Raw genomic sequence first — 25,279 nt, 5'->3', positions numbered from 1 at the left:
TGAAATCTCAGCATTTGAAGTGTCTTAACCACCCTTTTCATCAGTAGCTATGCACATTGAAACATTTTAAAAAATATATTATAAATGCATATATACTGTATATGTCACATGAATGTGAATTTCTTTTTATTTGTGAAAAAGTGGGCATTAGTGGGTATGCTAACACCACATCACAGATTTCCCTTCACCCTGATTGGTCTGATTTCTGAGAAGGGATTTTCTTTCTCTTTCTCCTGGTACCCAGATTTACAGTATGGCTACAGGGTCCTCCAGTTTCCTTAATAGCACTTAAAGTAATTAAGTTTTAATATTTTATTTTTCTTGAATCAGAATAGGAAGTATGAAATTAATTTGCTCTCATCACTGTTTTATAAATAAGCTGAAACATACCTATTACAGCCTGAATTATCTTGACTGTCATCTTTGGTTACTATGTATATTTCGAAATGACGAGCAACATGCTGTAAATTATTAATCTGTAACCTAAGTTTTTATTATCTTACCTGTCCATTCTTGACTGAAGGAGTAATTCTCAAACCTTCCGCTGCGTGTGGTGATAGTCACATTGTACAGACGTCCAGGAACGAGGGAGCTGAAGGAACACTCCGTTACAGACTTCGAGAGGACAAGTGGAGGCAGGATGTTGTCATGGTGAGATAATGCGACCACATAGGTATCAACATAGCCAACAGCTTGAAGCCAAGAGATGCCGAGGGAATCACTCTTACCAAAGTTATTAACAGTAACTCTGCTCACACTGGATGGAACTAAAAGGAAGTGAAATAAATTGGGATAGATTTAGTTGTTATATTTCAATATCAACATAAATTTGCTTTTTGCATGTGACTGCCACGTCAAATGTTATCCCTAGACCACAAGATTGAGGAACCGAAGTTAATACTACGCAGATTAGATTTACTTACAATTATTAACTGTTTATACAAATAATCACTGTTTTTTGCAATATATAACTGTGTCTGTTTTTTGTAATATTTCACCTAGAATTTAGTTCACTTCAAATAAACAGAAATCTCTGTTGCCCTCTGCTGGCCGCAGGAGAAATCTGCTACAAGTGTGATTGTGAGCAATAATGCACGTTATCACTTCTTTGCCAAGCACACGCTGTTACTTGTCCTGTCCATTGTTTGAAAGTATTTAGCTATGTCCCTTAAGTACAGGAGATAATCACTTATGGGAAGGAAACCGCTTGATTAAGTTCACATAACTATAACTCTCAGAAACTTGCTGATCTTGTGTAATTAAACATTCATTTTTGACATGAGTCTAATTTCCTGTACATAGCCTTTATACTTAGGGCTGGTTCACACTTGAGCGGATGCCGCTGCTCAGTCCCTCGTTACACAGCCCAGGGGCTGGTAGGGGCATGGGGTTCCCCATAGGAGACTATAGACCAATTCGCCCTAGCAACAGGGGTGTGTGTGTGTGTGTGTGTGTGTGTGTGTGTATTACACACACCATATTTAATTCCTCAAGTATGTGGTTGGTAAAAGAGAGAGGGAATCTCTTCCCTTCTCTCTGCATAAATTGAGTTATGATGAGCATGCAATACAACTTTAGGTGTACGTTTTTCCCAGAAGGAAATGGAATTCATATGAGCGGAACCAGAACTTTGCTTAGGGTTAATCATATTCTAATGGTTAATAGCTGATTAGCCTTTAGAATATGAAAATGTAATAGTAATTAAGTATTAGTCAATATCCTTCAGAATCTCATAAGTCCTGTGCCAAGTTCTGGTTAAGCCAATGTGAATTCCACTCACTGAAGATACCTAGTGTAATTTCATATCAAATCCCTAATTGAGGAAACATCCTCTGCCTTTGCACCCCCAGCTGTAATGGCAATACGAGGGTGATGGTGGTGCATGAGTTTTTCGAGTATTCCAATATGCATTGTTCATCTATCATGCCATAGCAGTGGCTGGACAGAGTAAGAGTTAAGGGCTCTATCTCTGACACAGGAGACCTGGGTTTGAATCTTGGCTCTTCTTGTTCAGTGAGCCAGCACCTATTCAGTGAGGAGACCATGGGCAAGGCTCCCTAACAGTAGTGTCTACTGAGAGTGCTCTACTTACTGCAACTCAAGTGCTTTGAGTCTACCAGGAGAAAAGTACAAAGTAAATGTTATGTGTCTTGTCTTGTGTCGTACTTATGTCACTATTCACTAATACAATGTAAGGTGAGTCATGATATCGTTTTTTTAGTTATACTATGCCGAGTCATCATCTTACCTGTCCTGCCTTCTGCCAGGGTCTGTCTAGATGAAATCCCACCGCTGACAGTTGTCACCACCACTGAGTACAGGCCTCCTGGCTTTAAGGAATGGAACTGATATTTGCTGGTGTCGCTTGAAACACTCTCATTCTTTATCACTGTGTTGTCATGGATCAGCAGAACCTGGAAAGTATCCACATCTCCACGACCTCTAGTCCATTCCGTATACAGGCTGGTGGTTGTCCCCAGATTTGTGATGTTTAAGTTAATGACCTGGGAAGGAACTGTACAGAAGGTTACTGATAAAGAAATATATTCTCAATGCAAACATAACAAACTTGAATCTGCAATCCGTGATTCGCTGCAAGAAAACGTTGTTATTCTATGTCATTACACAAATATAATAGCACAGGTCTCTTGTGTCCAGAAATAATAAGTGATACCAATCCATCCTTAATTCTTTACATAATTCTATAATATCATATAACATGGTAGCAAAATGTTCTACTGCCCTATTTGGTATCATGTTGAAAAGGGAGCATAAAATGTTATCAGCCTTTTCCTTCCTGCTTCCCCTAACCCAATTCCCTGGAGTTTTCCATCCCACCCTTCCTTTGCTTAGTCTGCCTTACTAATTTGTATGTATATGTGTTGACATACTGTGACTCACGGGACTGTGTAGATATTGAGATACCATTCTGTCACCAGTCCCATCGCTCACTAATGTCAGTGGTGGCATGATGAACCAACAGAGCCTAACTATAGCACATGGCTCATTATACCAATTTCATCAATCTACAAACAGAAAATACTGACTGCACTGTTTCATCCCCTGTGTGTTGTTTTCAAGCAATGCTAGTTCTTAGGCAAGGAACTTGATATTGCATCCATATGGTTACCTGTAGTAGTAGGATTTCATGTCAGAAGTGATTGGTGGTAGATTGTATTACTATAATGGAACATCAGTACCTACTGTGACCAAAAGTGATATGTGGATTCACAGTGCATATAAAAATATATTTATGTTAATCATAAAAAGAGATTCAAAGGCTCTTCTTCAATTAATTTTTCTCCTGAGTTTTTTTTTTCACAGGAGATGTTTTCACACCTTATCAATAAAATACTGTTTAAAGTATGCACCGCATAAAACGAATAGGAACATATACATGGTTTTTAAGCTACTGAAAGGGTTAATACTCAACCAATTTCAGAATGCAAGCTTTTGCATTCTGAAATTATCAGATTGTGTTTAGGCAATACTAACATGTGTAAATAATGCAGAAGATCTTCTGTATCCAGGGGGAAGCAGTGAACATTTGCTACTTTGTTTGCTCAGTAATTACTTAAAGTGGCACTATGGCGAAAAATTTTAAAATTTGAAATATGTGCAAACATATACAAATAAGAAGTACATTTTTTTCCCAGAGTAAAATGAGCCATTAACCACTTAACATCTCAGTCGTTTTCAGCTTATGCATCCGAGCAATGTTCACCTCCCATTCATTAGCCTATAACTTTATCACTACTAATCACAATGAACTGATCTATATCTTGTTTTTTCCGCCACCAATTAGGCTTTCTTTGGGGGGTACATTTTGCTAAGAGCCAATTTACTGTAAATGCATTTTAACAGGAAGAATAAGAAAAAAAATGAAAAAATTCATTATTTGTCAGTTTTCGGCCATTATAGTTTTAAAATAATACATGCCTCCATAATTAAAACCCACGTATTGTTATTGCCCATTTGTCACGGTTATTTCACCATTTAAATTATGTCCCTATCACAATGTATCGCGACAATATTTTATTTGGAAATAAAAGAGCATTTTTTCCGTTTTGCATACATCACTATTTACAAGCTTATAAAAAAAAAATAGAGAGAAATATTTCATCTTTATATAGATATTTAAAAAGTTTAGACCCTTAGGTAAATATTTATGTTTTTTTTTTTTTTATAGTAATGTTTTTTTTGTTTTTTTTTATTAAACATTTTATGTGGGCATTTTTGGGAGGGTGGGATATAAAAGTGTTTTATTTGGGGAAATATTGGTGTAGTGTAATGTTTTTGGGTATTTGCTTGTAGTTTTACTTTTTGGCCACAAGATGGCAATCTCGATTTTTTTTACATGACGTCACTCTAAGCGTACAATGTACGCTTAGAGGGACACAGCTTCAGAAAGAGCGAAGCTTCCGAGAGAAGCTGTCGCTTTTTCAGCGGGGGAGAGGAATCAATGATCGGGCTCCCCAGCCCGATACATTGATTCCGTGGCTACCGACTCCGCGGCCGGGAGTGCGCGTGCACGCGCGCGATCGGCCGCGGGAGCGCGCGGGAGCGCGCCTGTCCTCCTTGACGTTTTTATACGTCAAGGAGGACAAAGTGGTTAATTACTTTTCTCCTATGTTGCTGTCACTTACAGTAGGTAGTAGAAATCTGACAGAAGCAATAGGTTTTGGACTAGTTCATCTCTTCATAGGGGATTCTATGGGATTTATTTATTTTCAAAAGCACTTAGTGAATGGCAGTTGCTCTGACCAACTGACAAAAAACTGTGTAGCAAGCAGGGAAGCTGGCCAGCATCATTGTTTAAATCCTTTTTAGGGAATATCTTTATAAAGAATAAAAGTCTTGCTGAGAATGCCCTATGAAGAGATGGACTAGTCCAAAACCTGTCGCTTCTGTCAGATTTCTACTACCTACTGTAAGTGACAGCAACATAGGAGAAAAGTAATTTATGGCTCATTTTACTCTGGAAAAAACATACTTCTTATTTGTTTATGTTTGCACATATTTTACATTTTACAATTTTTCGTCATAATGCACCTTTAACTACACAACAATCTGATCTGTTGTGCTGCAACCAGCAATCACATAAGCTTGTCTGCATGGCAGTTCTTGGTCGTAGAAAAACTATTAGGCATAGTTCTCACCTGTCCTTCCTTCAACAGATGTCCAGTTGTTCAGATCGCCGCTGATGCTGGTAACTTTGGCTGTATACTTCCTTCCAGGCACTAGATCTGTAAAGGTGAACTCCTTGGCTTCCTTAGCAAGACCTTTGTTGATGAGTGTAAGATCTCTGTCTGCAAGTGAGACCACGTAACTGTCCCATTCTGCAAGTGGGGTCAGCCATGATACAGTGAATGAAGACTCATTAGCATGCTTAACTCGGAGCTGCAAGACGGCCTGAGGAGCTGTGTGAGAGAGAAAGGCAAACCACCATAATTAAGATGGCTCTGGCAAATTTTAAGAGGATTTTACAAGAAATTTGTTTAATTTGTGATAATAATAAATTAAATATGATTATTAATGAAATAATATCATCAATAGTTAAAGATCGCAAAATTAGAAGTAGCTCTGGAAAAAAGTTCTGTCAAGCTACAGATCATAAGTAAAATACATGACACAGTACTATGCTCACTTGTTATTCATTTCATTCAAGGGGAATATATCACCAGAGGAAAAGTACAAGGTACCACCGTACCAGCCTCATAGCAAAAGAACCAGCCTAGCAGCCTGTTATTTCACATCTAGCCATCACCAAGCCTAAGGACTTAGTTCCAACAATTGTCAGCAGGGGCGTTTTTAGCGTTTTTGTCTCTCCAGGTAAGAAGTCCTACCCCACCCCCAAAAAAAACCCCATACATTAGAGAATATAAACCATGTGCCATATAGGGTGGATGCATAATACAGGGAGGTCCTGAAATACAAACAACCCACCAATCCTGTCACATTTTGTTGCACTACCCCCTTCCTGCACTACCCCAGCTTAATGTGTGAGTGCAGAGTATAGCACAGCAGAAGCTGTGCTCTCACATCTCTGAGGGAGTCCAGTGCTGTGCTTCCACCTGTCCGCCCTAGTGCCTAGCATCTCCAACCGCATGTAGTGCTTGATTCACTAAACCGTGATAGCTCATATCACAGCCATGCTAACGTTTTTGCGTGCATTTTCACACGCAATCACAAATTTTCGACGGCAAATGCACGTAAGTTTGCGATTGCGCGCAAAAACGTGTCAAAACCGCTAGCGTTCCCGTGATATGAGTTATCACAGTTCAGTGAATCAAGCCCATAGTGTGTTACTTGAGTAGAGTGAGGTGCCAACATATATATAGCAAACAACTGAAGAAACTTGAAGAATGTATATGCAAAAATACAAAAGATTTTTATTGAAGACAACACTTGTGCAAAAATATTTATAAAAAGTATCCATCAGGAAACATTTTCCATAGTAAAGAATGGCAAAAATGCATCAGTTATTAACATCAAGATTAGTGCAGTTGTACACATTGAGGCGACAACGTCAACTTGTTTTGGGATAGACCCTTCATCAGGCCTCCACAAATAGAGACAAATCTGATAGTTAACACATGTTCTTAATAAACATCTGGACAACATGAAGCCAGGTATAACCACTCATCCAATTTTCAAACACGGGAACCACACATTGCAGGAGCTGGAGGAGAATGGCCATAAGCAGAAAACAGACTGGATAGTTGCACAGGCACAGCACTGGACTCCGGAGGAGAGGTTACAGCACAGCTTCCGGTGTGCTATACTCTGCCTTTACACACTGGACTGGGGGAGCACTTGCAGCACTTCTGGGCAATGAGTGCGCTTGCGGTGCTGCGTGTGCTGCTCCCCTCTCCTGTGAGCATAGGAAGCTGGCTCTCGGTGCCCATGTCTATTTAAACATTTTTACATGGACTAGCTCCGCTAAGTGGCAGGAAGAGGCAGTGTAGCTAGTTTCGGTCCTGCATATTGTAGCACTGCAGATGCAATTTGCACATGCTGAGCCTTTAAATTTGCCAAGAGGCTTTTCTGCAGCCATTATAAGTCAGGTGCTGCTTGGTCGTGAGCACAAACCATGCTGCTCTTTTATAACGGTATGCAGTAGTCAAAGTAACTGGCAGCTCCTTTCTCATCAGTAGCAGGGCTGACGCTATCATAGAGGCAAAGAGGGAAATTGCCCCAATTGCCCCCTATTTAACTGTGTTCTGTGGGCCTCTTCAGAGTCTTTGGCCGAGTAGTGTCTCACTTGTCCTGGCAGGCGCACACCTCTATCAATCTGTAGATCTGTGCATTCCTATCTTCATCCACTACCAGCTGGATCTTCTCTGTGACCTGCAGCATGATATCACGTCATAACATGCGACGGGTCACGAAGGAGAGGCACCCCTGTGAGGATGAAGCCAAGGAGCATAAAGCGATGGACTCACAGATAAGCACCACCGCCAGATCAGGTGAGACGCTACTCTGCCAAAGACTCTGCACAGTTAAGTTGGGGGGTGGTGGTCGGGGGGCACTGCAGCCAGCTCAGGGACCCTTGGATGAAATTTGGCTGCAACAAAGGGCCCCTCATGTAGCATTCTGGTTTGGAGGTGTCTGTCAGGAAGGGACCCCGATTTATTTTGCCTGGGGGCCCCATTGTTAATAGAACCAGCCCTGATCAGAAGAAGCTGTTTTCTGAAGGTGATCCCATCCTAACTTTGACAAATCTAACTACTATCTCTCCCCCATCCTAACCAACACAGGCTGTTTTATAAGAGCTCCTTCACAGTACATGCAGTGCTGTCAGTTATGAAGCACCATACATTGTGTGCAACAAACATGGTCAATTGACTTTCACGTTACTTTTCACAAAGCAGGAGGCGCTCCCTTGCGTTGCGATGTAACGCACCTGGGACCACTATGGACCCCGCTGGAGAAAGGGTGAATTGCATGAGGGCCACTGCCTCCTAAACAGCAAGTAACTTATTGTTATTGCTACTGCATTCCCAATCCAATGACGCTTCATATAGTTCTCCTTTAATAAGACAAATGCAAAGTACCATAACACCACAACAGCAATCTTACATTACCTTTTCATTGTTATACATATTCAGAACTAGTTACATCTGAAAGTTGATTAGTTTTAAATAGTCACCCATAAAGAACTTTAATAAAGTTTTTCCACTGCTACAGTTTATCACTTAATGTATATAACTGACCTGTTCTGCCCTTGCAGTAAGCTTGGCTTGTTAAACCTCCACTCTCCACGACAAGTGCAATATCATACTGTTTCCCAGGTATAAGAGATGCATCCTGAATGATGTATTCCTGAAAATGCCTTGCCAGAGTGGTGTTGGAGAGAACGACAGAACCATTGAAGAGCACAACATAGTATTTGTCCCAGTCTCCAGCAGGTGGCAGCCAGCTCACTTGTAGAGACCTCATGCCATTGCTGGTCACCTTCAATTCGGAAACCTTCTCTGGGACTGAAAAAGAAAAGAATAAATAATTAGAGAAAGTTACATTTTTTGGTTTTAGCTTGATTCCTCACTCAAGGACCTGGTGTATTATTCCTCCTCTTAAAGTGGACCAAATCTTGCACAGGACAGGAGGAAATTATACAGAAATGCACCCTGTATGTATTTAGAGAGTTTAGCCTGTCTAATCCCCCCTTATCTGTGACTAATCACCACTGTAATTTGATTTCTTAGCTGTGTCAGCTCAGGAATCTCAGCAGTCCTTGACAGAGCAGCTGATTTATAAACACAGGATGTTAAAGTGGATCCGAGATAAACTTTTACTCATTGCATAATTGTGTTCCTTTCATATAGTTTATAGGGCATTCCTCAAGCCAAATACTTTTTTGTTTTTGTTTTAATACTCAAATTCCCTATAAACTAAACAAGCCTTGCCCACAGCTTTTCAGAGTGCCTTGGCATTTTCAGACAGTAGCAAGGGCTTACAGGAGCTCAGTCTGGGCAGGAGGAGGGGGAGGTGTTACTAGCCATTGATTTCAGAGGCAGAGGGGAGGAGGGAGGAGGAGAGGGGACTGAATTTACACACATGCAAGCTGATAGCATCTCCAGCCCTTAGCCTGTGACAATGTGACAAACAGAACATGGCTTCCCTCATTGTATAACAGGATTAAATAATCATAAACTTTTGCAGCTAAAAATGGCGTGTAAACTAAACTAAACTATCTAAACTTTAGATAAGATATACAGTATATGTCCCCATATCTCATATGTCCTCTTATAACGAGAACTTCTCCCATAACAATTCAGCCATCGTTTGTCCACCAATAACAAGAGCAACCATTATCTCATGTCCCCCAATAACAAGTGGACTGTGGGCAGAGACGTACTCCGCATATTTCCCTGCTGCTGCACTGGGTGGCCTTCTATAGCAATTCTGTTGACTGTTGTCATGTCTGTTCTCTTCCTGTCATGTGATACAGAAGCACCACAAAGGTGATGGGCAAAAGAGCGGAGAGATTGACAGACCCCAGGTCCAAAGGAGCAGGAGCAATCCAGTGCACATTATTGCGCAAACTCTGCACTTTGGGTTGGGTTGGGGGGGAGCAGAAGGGCAGCATTGGGAAATTACAAAAACAAGTTTGTTATTTAAATTAGCATGCATGAAAATTTAATGGGCACTTGAAGTGAGAGGGACTGCCATATTTATTTACGAGAACGAGAACTTTATTTATTAACGAGAACTTCTCCCATAACAATTCAGCCATCGTTTGTCCACCAATAACAAGAGCAACCATTATCTCATGTCCCCCAATAACAAGTGGACTGTGGGCAGAGACGTACTCCGCATATTTCCCTGCTGCTGCACTGGGTGGCCTTCTATAGCAATTCTGTTGACTGTTGTCATGTCTGTTCTCTTCCTGTCATGTGATACAGAAGCACCACAAAGGTTATGGGCAAAAGAGTGGAGAGATTGACAGACCCCAGGTCCAAAGGAGCAGGAGCAATCCAGTGCACATTATTGCGCAAACTCTGCACTTTGGGTTGGGTTGGGGGGGGGGGAGCAGAAGGGCAGCATTGGGAAATTATAAAAACAAGTTTGTTATTTAACCACTTCCCGACCGCCTAACGCACAGAGGCGGCCGGGAAGTGGAGCCCTGAAGGACCGGCTCACCCACAGAGGCGGCAGTCCTTCTAAGGGCATGGGCGGAGCGATCGCGTCATCCGTGACGCGATCCTCGGCCGGCGCCTGTCACTGCTCGCTCGCCGCAACATCCCGCCGGCTATACGGAAGCGCCGGCGGGATGTTAACCCCGCGATCGCCGCATACAAAGTGTATAATACACTTTGTAATGTTTACAAAGTGTATTATACAGGCTGCCTCCTGCCCTGGTGGTCCCAGTGTCCGAGGGACCACCAGGGCAGGCTGCAGCCACCCTAGTCTGCACCCAAGCACACTGATTTCTCCCCCCCCTGCCCCAGATCGCCCACAGCACCCATCAGACCCCCCCCTGCCCACCCCCCAGACCCCTGTTTGCACCCAATCACCCCCCTAATCACCCATCAATCACTCCCTGTCACTATCTGTCAACGCTATTTTTTTTTATCCCCCCCCCCTGCTCCCTGCCCCCTCCTGATCACCCCCCACCCCTCAGATTCTCCCCAGACCCCCCCCCCTAGACCACCCCCCCTGTTTACTGTATGCATCTATCCCCCTGATCACCTGTCAATCACCTGTCAATCACCTGTCAATCACCCGTCAATCACCCGTCAATAACCCCCTGTCACTGCCACCCATCAATCAGCCCCTAACCTGCCCCTTGCGGGCAATCTGATCACCCCCCCACACCAATAGATCGCCCACAGATCCGACATCAGATCACCTCCCAAATCCATTGTTTACATCTATTCTCTCCTCTAAACACCCACTAATTACCCATCAATCACCCATCAATCACCCCCTATCACCACCTGTCACTTTTACCTATCAGATCAGACCCTAATCTGCCCCTTGCGGGCACCCAATCACCCGCCCACACGCTCAGATTGCCCTCTGACCCCCCCTTATCAATTCACCAGTGCATTAATTACATCTGTTCTTCCCTGTAATAACCCACTGATCACCTGTCAATCACCTGCCAATCACCTATCACCCATCAATCACCCCCTGTCACTGCCACCCAACAATCAGCCCCTAACCTGCCCCTTGCGGGCAAACTGATCACCCACCCACACCAATAGATCGCCCGCAGATCCGACATCAGATCACCACCCAAGCGCAGTGTTTCCATCTATTCTCTCCTCTAAACACCCACTAATTACCCATCAATCACCCATCAATCACCCCCTATCACCACCTGTCACTGTTACCCATCAGATCAGACCCTAATCTGCCCCTTGCGGGCACCCATTCGCCCGCCTACACGCTCAGATTGCCCTCAGACCCCCCCCTTATCAATTCGCCAGTGCAATATTTACATCTGTTCTCCCCTGTAATAACCCACTGATTACCTGTCAATCACCTATCAATCACCCATCAATCACCCCCTGTCACTGCCACCCATCAATCACCCCCTGTCACTGCCACCCATCAATCACCCGCTGTCACTGCCACCCATCAATCAGCCCCTAACCTGCCCCTTGCGGGCAAACTGATCACCCACCCACACCAATAGATCGCCCGCAGATCCGACATCAGATCACCACCCAAGCGCAGTGTTTCCATCTATTCTCTACCCTAAACACCCACTAATTACCCATCAATCACCCCCTGTCACTGCTACCTATCAGATTAGACCCCTATCTGCCCCTAGGGCACTCAATCACCCGCCCACACCCTCAGAATACCCTCAGACCCCAGCCCTGATCACCTCGCCAGTGCATTGCTTGCATCTATTCCCCCCTCTAATCACACCTTGAGACACCCATCAATCACCTCCTGTCACCCCCTAGCACACCTACCCATCAGATCAGGCCCCAATTTGCCCCGTGTGGGCTCCTGATCACTCGGCCAAACCCTCAGACCCCCTTCCGATCACCTCCCCAGTGCATTGATTGCATCTATTTTCCCCTCTAACCACCCCCTGAGACACCCATCAATCACCTCCTGTCACCCCCCTAGCACTCCTATCCATCAGATCAGGCCCAATACAACCTGTCATCTAAAAGGCCACCCTGCTTATGACCGGTTCCACAAAATTCGCCCCCTCATAGACCACCTGTCATCAAAATTTGCAGATGCTTATATCCCTGAACAGTCATTTTGAGACATTTGGTTTCCAGACTACTCACGGTTTTGGGCCTGTAAAATGCCAGGGCAGTATAGGAACCCCACAAGTGACCCCATTTTAGAAAAAAAGACACCCCAAGGTATTCTGTTAGGTGTATGACGAGTTCATAGAAGATTTTATTTTTTGTCAAAAGTTAGCGGAAATTAATTTTTATTGGTTTTTTTTTCACAAAGTGTCATTTTTCACTAACTTGTGACAAAAAATAAAATCTTCTATGAACTCGCCATACACCTAACGGAATACCTTGGGGTGTCTTCTTTCTAAAATGGGGTCACTTGTGGGGTTCCTATACTGCCCTGGCATTTTAGGGGCCCTAAACCGCGAGGAGTAGTCTAGAAAACAAATGCTTCAAAATGACCTGTGAATAGGACGTTGGGCCCCTTAGCGCACCTAGGCTGCAAAAAAGTGTCACACATGTGGTACCGCCGTACTCAGGAAAAGTAGTATAATGTGTTTTGGGGTGTATTTTTACACATACCCATGCTGGGTGGGAGAAATTTCTATGTAAATGGACAATTGTGTGTAAAAAAATCAAACAATTGTCATTTACAGAGATATTTCTCCCACTTAGCATGGGTATGTGTAAAAATACACCCCAAAACGCATTATACTACTTCTCCTGAGTACAGCGGTACCACATGTGTGGCACTTTTTTACACCCCAAGTACGCTAAGGGGCCCAAAGTCCAATGAGTACCTTTAGGATTTCACAGGTCATTTTGCGACATTTGGTTTCAAGACTACTCCTCACGGTTTAGGGCCCCTAAAATGCCAGGGCAGTATAGGAACCCCACAAATGACCCCATTCTAGAAAGAAGACACCCAAAGGTATTCCGTACGGAGTATGGTGAGTTCATAGAAGATTTTATTTTTTGTCACAAGTTAGCGGAAAATGACACTTTGTGAAAAAAAACTATTAAAATCAATTTCCGCTAACTTGTGACAAAAAAATAAAAACTTCTATGAACTCACCATACTCCTAACGGAATACCTTGGGGTGTCTTCTTTCTAAAATGGGGTCATTAGTGGGGTTCCTATACTGCCCTGGCATTTTAGGGGCCCTAAACCGTGAGGAGTAGTCTTGAAACAAAAATGACCTGTGAAATCCTAAAGGTACTCATTGGACTTTGGGCCCCTTAGTGCAGTTAGGGTGCAAAAAAGTGCCACACATGTGGTATCGCCGTACTCGGGAGAAGTAGTACAATGTGTTTTGGGGTGTATTTTTACACATACCCATGCTGGGTGGGAGAAATACCTCTGTAAATGACAATCTTTTGATTTTTTTACACACAATTGTCCATTTACAGAGGTATTTCTCCCACCCAGCATGGGTATGTGTAAAAATACACCCCAAAACACATTGTACTACTTCTCCCGAGTATGGCGATACCACATGTGTGGCACTTTTTTGCACCCTAACTGCGCTAAAGGGCCCAAAGTCCAATGAGTACCTTTAGGATTTCACAGGTCATTTTGAGAAATTTCGTTTCAAGACTACTCCTCACGGTTTAGGGCCCCTAAAATGCCAGGGAAGTATAGGAACCCCACAAATGACCCCATTTTAGAAAGAAGACACCCCAAGGTATTCCGTTAGGAGTATGGTGAGTTCATAGAAGATTTTATTTTTTGTCAGAAGTTAGCGGAAATTGATTTTAATTGTGTTTTTTCACAAAGTGTCATTTTCCGCTAACTTTTGACAAAAAATAAAATCTTCTATGAACTCACCATACTCCTAACGGAATACCTTGGGGTGTCTTCTTTCTAAAATGGGGTCATTTGTGGGGTTCCTATACTGCCCTGGCATTTTAGGGGCCCTAAACCGTGAGGAGTAGTCTTGAAACGAAATTTCTCAAAATGACCTGTGAAATCCTAAAGGTACTCATTGGACTTTGGGCCCTTTAGCGCAGTTAGGGTGCAAAAAAGTGCCACACATGTGGTATCGCCGTACTCAGGAGAAGTAGTATAATGTGTTTTGTGGTGTATTTTTACACATACCCATGCTGAGTGGGAGAAATATCTCTGTAAATGGACAATTGTGTGTAAAAAAAATTAACAAATTGTCATTTACAGAGATATTTCTCCCACCCAGCATGGGTATGTGTAAAAATACACCCCAAAACACATTATACTACTTCTCCTGAGTACGGCAATACCACATGTGTGGCACTTTTTTGCAGCCTAACTGCGCTAAGGGGTCCAAAGTCCAATGAGCACCTTTAGGCTTTACAGGGGTGCTTACAATTTAGCACCCCCCAAAATGTCAGGACAGTAAACACACCCCACAAATGATCCCATTTTGGAAAGTAGACCCTTCAAGGTATTCAGAGAGGGGCATGGTGAGTCCGTGGCAGATTTCATTTTTTTTTGTCGCAAGTTAGAAGAAATGGAAACTTTTTTTTTTTTTTTCTCACAAAGTGTCATTTTCCGCTTACTTGTGACAAAAAATAATATCTTCTATGAACTCACTATGCCTCTCAGTGAATACTTTGGGATGTCTTCTTTCCAAAATGGGGTCATTTGGGGGGTATTTATACTATCCTGGAAATTTAGCCCCTCATGAAACATGACAGGGGGTCAGAAAAGTCAGAGATGCTTGAAAATGGGAAAATTCACTTTTTGCACCATAGTTTGTAAACGCTATAACTTTTACCCAAACCAATAAATATACACTGAATGGGTTTTTTTAATGAAAAACATGTTTGTCCACATTTTTCGCGCTGCATGTATACAGAAATTTTACTTTATTTGAAAAATGTCAGCACAGAAAGTTAAAAAAATCATTTTTTGCCAAAATTCATGTCTTTTTTGATGAATATAATAAAAAGTAAAAATCGCAGGAGCAATCAAATAGCACCAAAAGAAAGCTTTATTAGTGACAAGAAAAGGAGCCAAAATTCATTTAGGTGGTAGGCTGTATGAGCGAGCAATAAACTGTGAAAGCTGCAGTGGTCTGAATGGAAAAAAAGTGGCCGGTCCTTAAGGGGTAGAAAGCCCTAGGTCCTCAAGTGGTTAAATTAGCATGCATGAAAATTTAATGGGCACTTGAAGTGAGAGGGACTGCCATATTTATTTCCTTTAAAAAAAATAGCAGTTGCCTGGCAGTCCTGCTGCCCTTTCTAGTATCCAATAGTGTGTGTATCACACACATTTATAGTATCAATAGTGTTTTTATCAAAGCACCTGATCTGCATGCTTGTTCAGGGTCTATGGCTAAAGGCCCATACACACGTCGGATTTTTCAGAACGACGGGTCGTTTGAACGTCCCATCGTTCCGTCGTCCGCATGCCAAATCGGGCGTGTGTACAGTCCATCGTTCGGGTGATAAGACTGATTTTGAGCGATCGGATCGCTCAAAATCAGTCTTATCACCCGAAGGACGGACTGTACACACGCCCGATTTGGCGTGCGGACGACGGAACGATGGGACGTTCAAACGACCCGTCGTTCGGAAAAATCTGCCGTGTGTATGGGCCTTAAAAGTATTGGAGGCAAAGGATCAGCAGGACAGCCAGGCTATTTGAAACACATTTGAAAGAACCGGTGCTTGGGGTGTCAGCACTGCCCCCTGTTTCCTCGAGAGAAGTTAGGGTAGGAGCATGGGAGGCTTACACGCAGTGCCCCTGTTAAAATGCAAAGTAGTATCCCACTATTTCCTAGGAGATCCAAAGATGTAGCCAGTAGGAGATTTGAATGTGGGCCCTGCAGGCAACTAGGACACAGGTGGGTGCGCGCCAGCGGTTGCGAGTGCGCGTGGTGGTGACAGACCTAGAGCCCGTTTTTAAACGGGCTTAGGTCACAAGTTGGTAATCATTCCTCATTAATAAACCTAAATAGACCAGAAAGAAAAGGCTTTCTTACGTCGCAAGATGTACTAAAATGTGTGCTCAGTGCAGTTCCAATGTAAATGCTTTATCATTACAGAGTAAAAACAGCTTGCAATAAAGGATTAAATGTAGTCTATCATAAACCTGCTCTCTGCCCACAATCATCAGGGGAATGCTGATCTCTGGCTGCCACAGCTTGCTGTAGAACATTTTAAAGGCATTTATTGGATTTTGATGACATTTACTCCAAAATGAAATGCAACAATTATAATAAACATTTCTATAAACAAAGCAGATTATGCATCAGCAACGATGCGGGACTTTTTAGGGGTACAAAATGCTACACATATTATTGTACTAATTACAAGAACACATATCTAAATAGGAATATAGGAATAGCTGTATAGCATCACATACGAATGGATGAAAAATGACACACAAGAATGAGCACTCACCAGTCCTGCCAGTTGCCATCTTGTCAGAGCTTAAATCACCAGCAATACAAGTGACATTAACCATATATACAGTCCCTGGTCTTAAGTCATTGAAGGTGACCTCTGTAGCATCAGCACTGAGAGTTCTGCTGTACTTTGTCAAACCACTTTCAGACAATGTGATGTTGTAAGAATCTAGCTTGCCTCGGGGTGCTTTCCATCGGACTTTTAAAGTGTTAGTGCTTCCTTCATTCTGCACAGTGATATCAGACACTTCGGCAGGAGCTAACAAAGGAAATTAACAGCGTTTTAATCATTTGTTCAAGTAAGGCTCAGTTTGTCATGAAACTTTTGCAGTCTACAAGGGCTGTGCCGAAAGTAGTGCCATTTTCTCCAAAACTATTCACCTAATTGTTAGGCTTTCACATCACGACGCAGAGTAACCGTTACAATTAAAGATCGTTTCTGTATTTCTAGGTATTGCCAAGCTATGGATATGAAGCAGAAACAAAGAAAAGTCATTGAGTTCTTGACTTGAAGAATGCTGTTTTGGTTTCCCTCCATGACTGCTGTTGATGGCCTTAAAGGACCACTATCGCGAAAAAAGTAGGCAGTTAAAAAATGTGACAGATGACAGGTTTTGGGCCAGTCCATCTTTTTAAGGGGGATTCTCAGGGCTTTCTTTGTTTTCAACAGCATTTCCTGAACAGCAGTTTAACTGCCAAAATAGCAAGATACCAGCCGGCCTCCCTAATCACTTGCACACTATTATGTCAGTTAGATTTTGCAACTGCTGTTCAGGAAATGCTGTTGACAACAAAGAAAGCCCTGTGAATCCCCCTTAAAAAGATGGACTGGCCCAAAACCTGTCATCTGTCACAACTGCCTACTTTTGTCGCGATAGTGGTCCTTTAAAGTATGCAATCTTTTCTTACTTTTTTCCCCACATATTACTATCATTAATTGTTTCCAAATGGAACATATACAGTATTATCACTCAGTATTAGTGATGATTAAAGATGATACATTAATTCTACAGAAATTCCTATCAAGGATAACTCATGAAAAACCATTCTGTTAACACCTCGACAAAGGGGACCCACCAAGGCCCCGAAATGGTCGTTGGTGGCTGGAATGGATGTCTGGTGTATTATGTAAATAAACTTACGTTAATTGAGTGTGCAACTCTTTCTCTGCTTGTGAACTCATGATAAAGGGTAAGGAGGAAAGAGGCACCCAAGGTAGGATAAAACTGAGTTAAGAACAAAATAAAATAAGAAATTAGTGGCTTACCTTCAAGGGTGACAGTTAAAGAGTTAAGGTTAGGGTATAGCTCGGGTTAGGGTTACCAGGAAGGCTTAAAGCAATAATACTGTATAACAAAAATTCTCTTGTATCAAGACTGTAAAGCAAAACTAATAACACAGATTTGAATAATTGCTCACACACGTTGTAAATCACAAAGGAAATGCTAATTTCTGTTCCCTAGCACCTCTCATATAGTACCTGTTCGTATTGATTTCGAGTTGCCATTCTCCAAGCCTGCTGCTTTGGTGATAACTGTGATATTATAGATATGTCCAGGAAGAAGACCATTAAAAGTATGCCCAGTTATGTGTGCCTCCAGAGTTACTTCAGCAATGGCTTTTTCCTGACTGAATAAGCTCAGTTTATAGTGTTCTATGTTTCCAGAAGCAGGCGTCCATGATACACGGATGCTGTCTGACTTACTCACAACATCAACACTCTGCACAGGCAGTGGCACTAGAAAGAAAGAGGCGTAAGGGGTCATTAAATTAGCCAGTGACTCTTCAACAAAAAAATACTTGTTCTTCTGAACACACAAATGTAATTGGTAAAATTATACAATAAAAGACACTTGAAGTGAAATGTAAATCAATAATATAATGAACAGAAGGAAGCACACCGTCAATGGAAACAGGAAGGATGTGCCAAGGCTATCCGGTAACCAATCGGATGCTCAATGTAAAAATGTAGAGTCGGCACCATCCAGTAGTATCATGCTCTTTTATTGTAAGTACATAGCAATCACAAAAACATTGTGATTGCTATGTACTTACGATAAAATATGGTACTGGATGGTGCCGGCTCTACATTTTTAAATCAATAATATTGTTATAACATCATAATTTACAGTTAAAAAATACATGCAAATAATATAACCATTAAAGGACCACTATCCCAAAAATTGTAAAATTTAAAATGCATGTAAATACACAAAAATAAGAAGTTCATTTATTTCGGAGAAAAATGAGTAATAAATTACTTTTTTTCTATGTTGCTGTCACTTACAGGAAGTAGTATAAATTCGACATTACTGACAGGTTTTGGACTAGCCCATCTCCTCATGGGGGATTCTCATGGATTTGTTTAGTTTCAAAGGCACTTAGCGAATGGCAGTTGCACTGTCCAACTGCCAAAAAAAGTGTGCAGCAAGCACAAAGGCTGGCCGGCATCATTGTATAAATCCTCTTCAGGGAATGTCTTTATAAAGAATAAAAGCCTGGCTGAGAATCCCCCTTGAAGAGAAGGACTAGTTCGAAAACCTTTCGTTTCGGTCAGATTTGTACTACCTACTGTACGTGACAGGAACATAGGAGAAAAGTAATTTATGGTTCATTTTACTCTGGAAGAAACATACTTCTTATTAGTATATATTTACATGTATTTTACATTTTCTGATTTTTGCAATAGTGGTCCTTTAAAAACACCAGCATATAAACTTCTCATTCTTGCATTTAAACCATAGTTATAAAAGCACTGCAACATGCATCAAAAACACTAAACTTGATCTCCTACCTGTAGCATAGCAGCATTATAATCCATGCTGACCCATGGAAACAACAGTGACGCCATCTCCTGTCTGCCCAAACGCAGATAGGAGCAAGACAGGAAGCTGGTCTTCTGCTCGTCAGTGCAGGGATGACAACATACCAGCCATAGACTGTGAATGACAAGCCCCCTGACTAGCAGAAGCCTCACCTTCTGTCTACTTCCTAGTTTACTACTCCTTTGGGTAGAGGAAATGATGTAATTGTTTTTACAACTGCCAGTGTGGGCTGGAGGGGCACTAGGCTGCAGTGGCCAGATCTCTCCATACATCCCAGTTAGGAATTTTTTGATGCATTGTGCAAACAGATAACTGCGTTCATGTACAGATGTACAGATAACTGTATTTATGTTTTGAGTACAATCAAAAATTAATTTATGAAAGCTATTTAAATGTCATGTTTACTCATTTGTTTTTGTTTTATTTATTTGTTTTTGTTATTCTGGTTGGACTTGATGGACAGTCCGGACCAAGACCAAGTTGCGCCTGGGGCAAGTTCAGGTTTTGGCGCCTAAAGGTCAGGTTTTGGCGGCTAAACTGCCATTCATTTTGCTGCCTTTTTAAGAATTCAATAAACTGCGCCTGGGGCAAAATACCCGCTTGCCCCCCCTAGATCCGTCCCTGTGGACAGATGTCTTTTTGAAACCAAACTAACTATGTAACTATGTCATCAGAGAAAATTCAAAATCTGCAGAAAAGGGCAAACTTATACAATAATGCGCTTGTCTCTCAATACATATTTTACTTGCTGAACATCCAAATACGTACTAATAAACATGTCTTGTTTAGATGTTCTTATTAACTCCCTGAGTAAGACTGCAGGATCTATAGATATAAAACATCCAGGCCTGTACTTGTATCCCTCTGCTTTTGACCAAATGTTGTATGTAAAAGTGTGCCTAAATGTTGTTATATTACACTGAGAGTAGTTGATCAGATAGATAAATGAAGTTAAAGTTTAGTGTAGTCCTCTTCATCTGTAAAGAGAAAATGCATGGATAGTATATAGCAGGTCCTTCTCACCTGTGGAGGCATTAATGACGGTTTCAGTGGTACTCTTACTCCCAGATATAGCTTTTATAGATACAGTATATCTTGTGCCTGGGTCCAGGTTAGCAAATATTGCCTCTTTTTTATGAACATTCCCAGGAATATCAAGTTTTTGAACAGTTTCCATTTTATTATTAAGTAAATTAAGTTCATAATGATCTACCCATCCTGGCGATGGTGTCCAGGAGACCTGGAAACTTGTTGATGTGACTGTGCCTCTTCTGACTTCCAACTGCGAGGGTGGGAGGGGGTCTAGAAGGTAAACATAGTAATAAAAGAATAAAAAAAAATAAGATTGTTGTTTTGAAATATTTTAGTTTCCATTTTACATCATGTCCTTTGACTGGAATGAATATTAACTTAGATTTTATTAGGCATACATTTGATTATTAGTACTCTTAGGCCTCTATCAAATTAACTTTTTTCCCATAGTTTTCTCCTAGGTGATATCTTAACACCTTGTCAATAAAATGCATTTCAAGTCACTAGCAAGCAAGAAAACACTTTTGAAAATAATTTTGATGGTACTTTTTTTATCTACTTTTTGGTACCTTTTCAATTGCAAAGTGCTGCAAAGTTATTTTAAACAGAAGATGAAAAATTATCTCTTAAGAAAAAAATTAGGAGAAAAAGTGAATTCAATAAGGGCCTATGGCTTAATTTTTCAACTTATGTTCAAAATAACCTTTCAGTTCTTTACAATTGAAAAAGTAACAAAAAGTAGATGAAAAGTACTATCAAAACTATTTAAAGTATTTTTTGGCTTGCTGGTGGTTTACAAGGCGTTTTATTGTCAAGATGTGAAAATATCACCTAAGAGAAAACTTAGGAGAAAAGTTAATTGCATATGGGCCTATGTGTTCATGCAATAATAGGGTTACCTTCTTTTCTGTGTATGACTCCTTTACTTTGGTATATATTGTATATTGCTGACTGCTACTGTATAATTCAACCATGAACATTGATCACTAATGCCACGTATTAGCATTATTTTATAATATCAAGACACATACATGTCAATCCTAGTAAGTGTACTAAAACGGTAAACTGCATACTGTACTGATTTTAAACAAGCTATAGCCTGTGCTGGTCCCATCTTGAAATATGCGCTTTGAGACCTAACCAATTGTTTCTAGAGGGTAAATCTTACTCTTAAAACATGTTAGAATATCTTTGATTTAGTGCAGATAACCTCTGTCAACCAAGCTGGATTTATATTTTTAGTGCCCCTATACCAGTGATGGCTAACTTTGGCACTCCAGCTGTGACAAAACTACAAATCCTATCATGCCTCTGCCTCCCCGAGTTATGCTTAGAGCTGTCAGAGCATTGCAATGCCTCATGGGACTTGTAGTTCCACCACAGCTGGCGTGCCAAGGTTAGCCATCACTGCCCTATACCAACGTTCTTGTTGCCACCCTTCCATGAGCAGCAGTGTCATCCCATTCCATGTGCAGTCCCCTCATCCATATGAAACACCCATGCACAGCATCCCCTCTCTTTTAAGCACAGCTCTCTTGTGCAGCAGCTCCCCTCTTCTATGTGTTGTTCCCCATTTGCAACATTCTTTTTCAATTTGCAGCCTCCTCCTCCATATGCAGCAACCACTCTTCAATATCCAGCCGCCCCTTGGGCTGCAGCTGCACAAGGCCTGGGGCTTTGTGGCCTTCCCAGAAATCCGTCTCTGCTTTCAACACTAAGTACTTGTTTATAAGCTGCTCTTGTCTCATTTCTGTAATGCAAACTTTTGCAGGGACCCGCTTGTATTTTAGCAAAATCAGTAGTACATGTACACTTCATTACTGATTATGTTAATTTATCACACTAACACTTGAAGCTCTCATACAAAGGTCGTGATAGCCCAGGCTGACCACTGGTGACATTCCTCGATCAGTATACTGTTGAGAAAGAATCAGACATATATCTGATTTCCACTACTGCTTCTGAACAGCCTTTATACAAAAAATGACTGAAATCAGTTGTAAGTTGAGATATAAGGAGTGTGTAGATTTCAAAATCAAGTAATCAAAATGGCTGAATTTGCCGATGTCAAATGTATTAATGCAGGTGAACCATGAAGGCCAATATCAGTCAGTCTTGTGCAACTGTACGTATGATGACTTGAGCAGAGATTTGTGGTTGCAAAAAACAATACTTTTCTGATGATTCTTGACAGTTAATGAATATAGAATACTAATTTTATAGACAACTGGGAACATGCTTTTTATCATAGAACAAAATAAAAAAAAATACAACAGAATTCCCTTTTGAGTACCACTGTTACATAACCTTGTGAAAGGGTTAAATACAGAGTGAGAGTGCCTATGGTGGATATCACTCCCACTGCAATCAATGCATGAACTGAAGAATTTGACCTTTGGAGACAAAGGATCATGTTGGGTGATGAATTGCATTTATCACAGCATGCAGCCACTTTCTAGATAGAATCTAGTCTGTAGAGCGAATGCATCCTCTTTGAATTTAGAGCAATTCAAAACTGTACATTTAAGATATGGTTAATACACTTGATGTACTGCCTGAAATGTATTTGCTTAGCTATTATATCATTTCATAGAAATGTTATACACACTTAAAGGACCACTTTCGCTACAAATTGTAAAGCTTAAAATGCATATTAACAAAATGTACATTTGTTCTAGAGTAAAATGCACTACAAAGTTATTTTATCCTATGTTTCTGTCACTTACAATACGTTCAGAAAATCTGACAGCTCTGACAGGTTTTGGACTAGTCTATCTACTCATGCAGGATTCTCATGTTTTTCTTTATTTTAAAAATCAGATGCTGTATGGCATGTTGCTTAGTTCAACTGCCAAACTAGTGTGCTAACGAGTAGGGAGGCTGGTTGAGGTCTTTGTATAGCTCCCTTTCATAGCGTGCTTTTGTAAAGAACAAAATAAACACGGAAAATCCCAGAAGAGGAGATGGACTACTCCAAAACCTGTCAGATCTGTGAGATTTGTACTGCCTACTGTAAGTGACAGGAGCATAGGAGAAAATTAATTTATACTACATTTTACTCTGGAAGTAATGCACTTCTCAGAAGTATTTGTACACCTATACTTTACATTTTACATTTTTCGCAATAGTGGTCCTTCAAGTGTCTACCTCCTCTGGGATGTGCAGTCAGCAGGTACATTTTAAATATATTAGAAATGACTCCTTCAAGATTCCTTGCTGGTATTTTTTTTTTAAAAATGCACTTTGTAAAACATTTTCCGCTGAGCAAATGTCACCAGGAGAAATATTTGTGTGTTTCCTAGAAGATAAATTCCAGAGTTCAGAGTCCTAGCACTTTGAACATTATGTCAATGCGCAGCAGTACGGTACAGAATGGTTTGCGTGCCTAGAAGGTGAAGTTTAAAAATTCAGACTTTATCTAATCTATCTGGCCCAGAAAACAAAACACTTAGTCCCTTTAACATCCGTTAGAACAAAGGAACAATGAAATTGGGAAGTGCCTGGGCTGAGAGAGTCTTGTCTGGAAACAAACACTTAAGCCGTTTATATTGTTTCAGAAATTCTTTGCTGGGACGCTGCCATCCCTGCAATATTACACAAGTTCCACCAAATTAAAGTAAAAATTATGCACCAATCCTATCAGACACCTTAACTCGCAAACCAAAAATGATGAACTGTATGTTTACTATCAATCGTTTTTCTCTTAATACTTGATAAATCTTTTTACGCATTTCCTTTCTGTGTTTATCTGTCTCGTACTTTCAAGAGCAAGCAACTAAATATGTCTGATTCCATCACAATTATCACCAGTATTAAGAGCTAGTTATAGTCTAATGCAGGGGCCGGGAACCTATGGCTCACGAGCCATATATGGCTCTTTTCATCCCCGCATATGGCTCTCTGGCTCGCTAAAAGACGTGTGACAGAGCGGCCAGAAAGACTGTGTTTACTTTTAAAATCAGTGCGCCGCAGCCTCCTCCCTGCCCGGCCTTCATATTTACATGTCCACCTCCTTCATCGGCACCGCCTCCCCTCACATTGCCCGTGCTGAGTGCCGCCTCCTCCAGCCGACACAGCCAGCGTACTGTAGCTCCGCCCCCATGGTGACGCGGCGTGCACTGAGGCCTGAGTGAGTGTTGCGGCCAGTGATTATGTCAGCCGAGCCTGCGCTGTGGAACTCCGCGGTGAAGCTGACTGGAAGCTGCCTGGCCTGGTGAGTGTGCGCTATTAGCATTATAAAGCCTGCCACCCAGCGCCTTACCTGTTTCCCCCCACCCAGCCACCAAGCAATATTGCCTGCCTGCCCAGCACCTCACCTGCCTTCCCCCCCACCCACCAAGCAATATCAGCTTCCTGTCGAGCACCTCACCTGTTTCTCCCCCACCCACCCACCAAGCAATATCACCTACCCATCCAGCACCTCACCTGTTTCCCCCCCACCTACCCACTAGACAAGACAAGACAAGACAAATAACATTTATATTGCGCTTTTCTCCTTGCGGACTCAAAGCGCCAGAGCAGAGGAGCAGCCACTAGGACGCGCTCTATTGGCAGTAGCAGTGTAAGGGAGACTTGCTAAAGGTCTCCTACTGAATTAGTGCTGGCTTACTGAACAGGCAGAGCCGAGAGCAATATCTAAGCAATATCACCTACCCACCCAGCACCTCACCTGTTTCCCCCCACCCCCACACCAAGCAATATCACCTACCCCTCCAGCACGTCACCTGTTTCCCCCCACCCACCCACCCACCAAGCAAAATCACCTGCCTGCCCAGCACCTCACCTGTCCCCCCCACCCACCAAGCAATATCAGCTGCCTGTCCAGCACCTCACCTGTTTCCCCCCACCCCACCCCACCCACCCAGCAATATCACCT

General features: G+C 41.8%; 1 protein-coding gene across 2 annotated transcripts in view; it reads right to left on the bottom strand.

Annotated features, from left to right (window-relative positions):
- The window catches only part of LOC137563769 (receptor-type tyrosine-protein phosphatase beta-like), a 120,483-nt gene that overhangs the window by 75,124 nt on the left and 20,080 nt on the right, over positions 1-25,279 (bottom strand). For both annotated transcript variants that reach the window (XM_068276680.1, XM_068276681.1), the window contains exons 3-9: positions 20,395-20,673; positions 18,027-18,284; positions 16,542-16,805; positions 8,217-8,483; positions 5,160-5,420; positions 2,249-2,515; positions 504-767 (exon numbers count right to left, since the gene is read on the bottom strand). In XM_068276680.1, the coding sequence (XP_068132781.1) occupies positions 504-767; positions 2,249-2,515; positions 5,160-5,420; positions 8,217-8,483; positions 16,542-16,805; positions 18,027-18,284; positions 20,395-20,673 (1,860 nt within the window). The remainder of the gene's footprint in view (positions 1-503; positions 768-2,248; positions 2,516-5,159; positions 5,421-8,216; positions 8,484-16,541; positions 16,806-18,026; positions 18,285-20,394; positions 20,674-25,279) is intronic.

The sequence above is a fragment of the Hyperolius riggenbachi genome, chromosome 3 (genome assembly GCF_040937935.1).
Source record: "Hyperolius riggenbachi isolate aHypRig1 chromosome 3, aHypRig1.pri, whole genome shotgun sequence".
In the NCBI taxonomy this organism is placed as follows: Eukaryota; Metazoa; Chordata; class Amphibia; order Anura; family Hyperoliidae; genus Hyperolius; species Hyperolius riggenbachi.
Note: the sequence above shows the minus strand (reverse complement) of the source record. Positions and strands in the feature narration are given on the sequence as shown.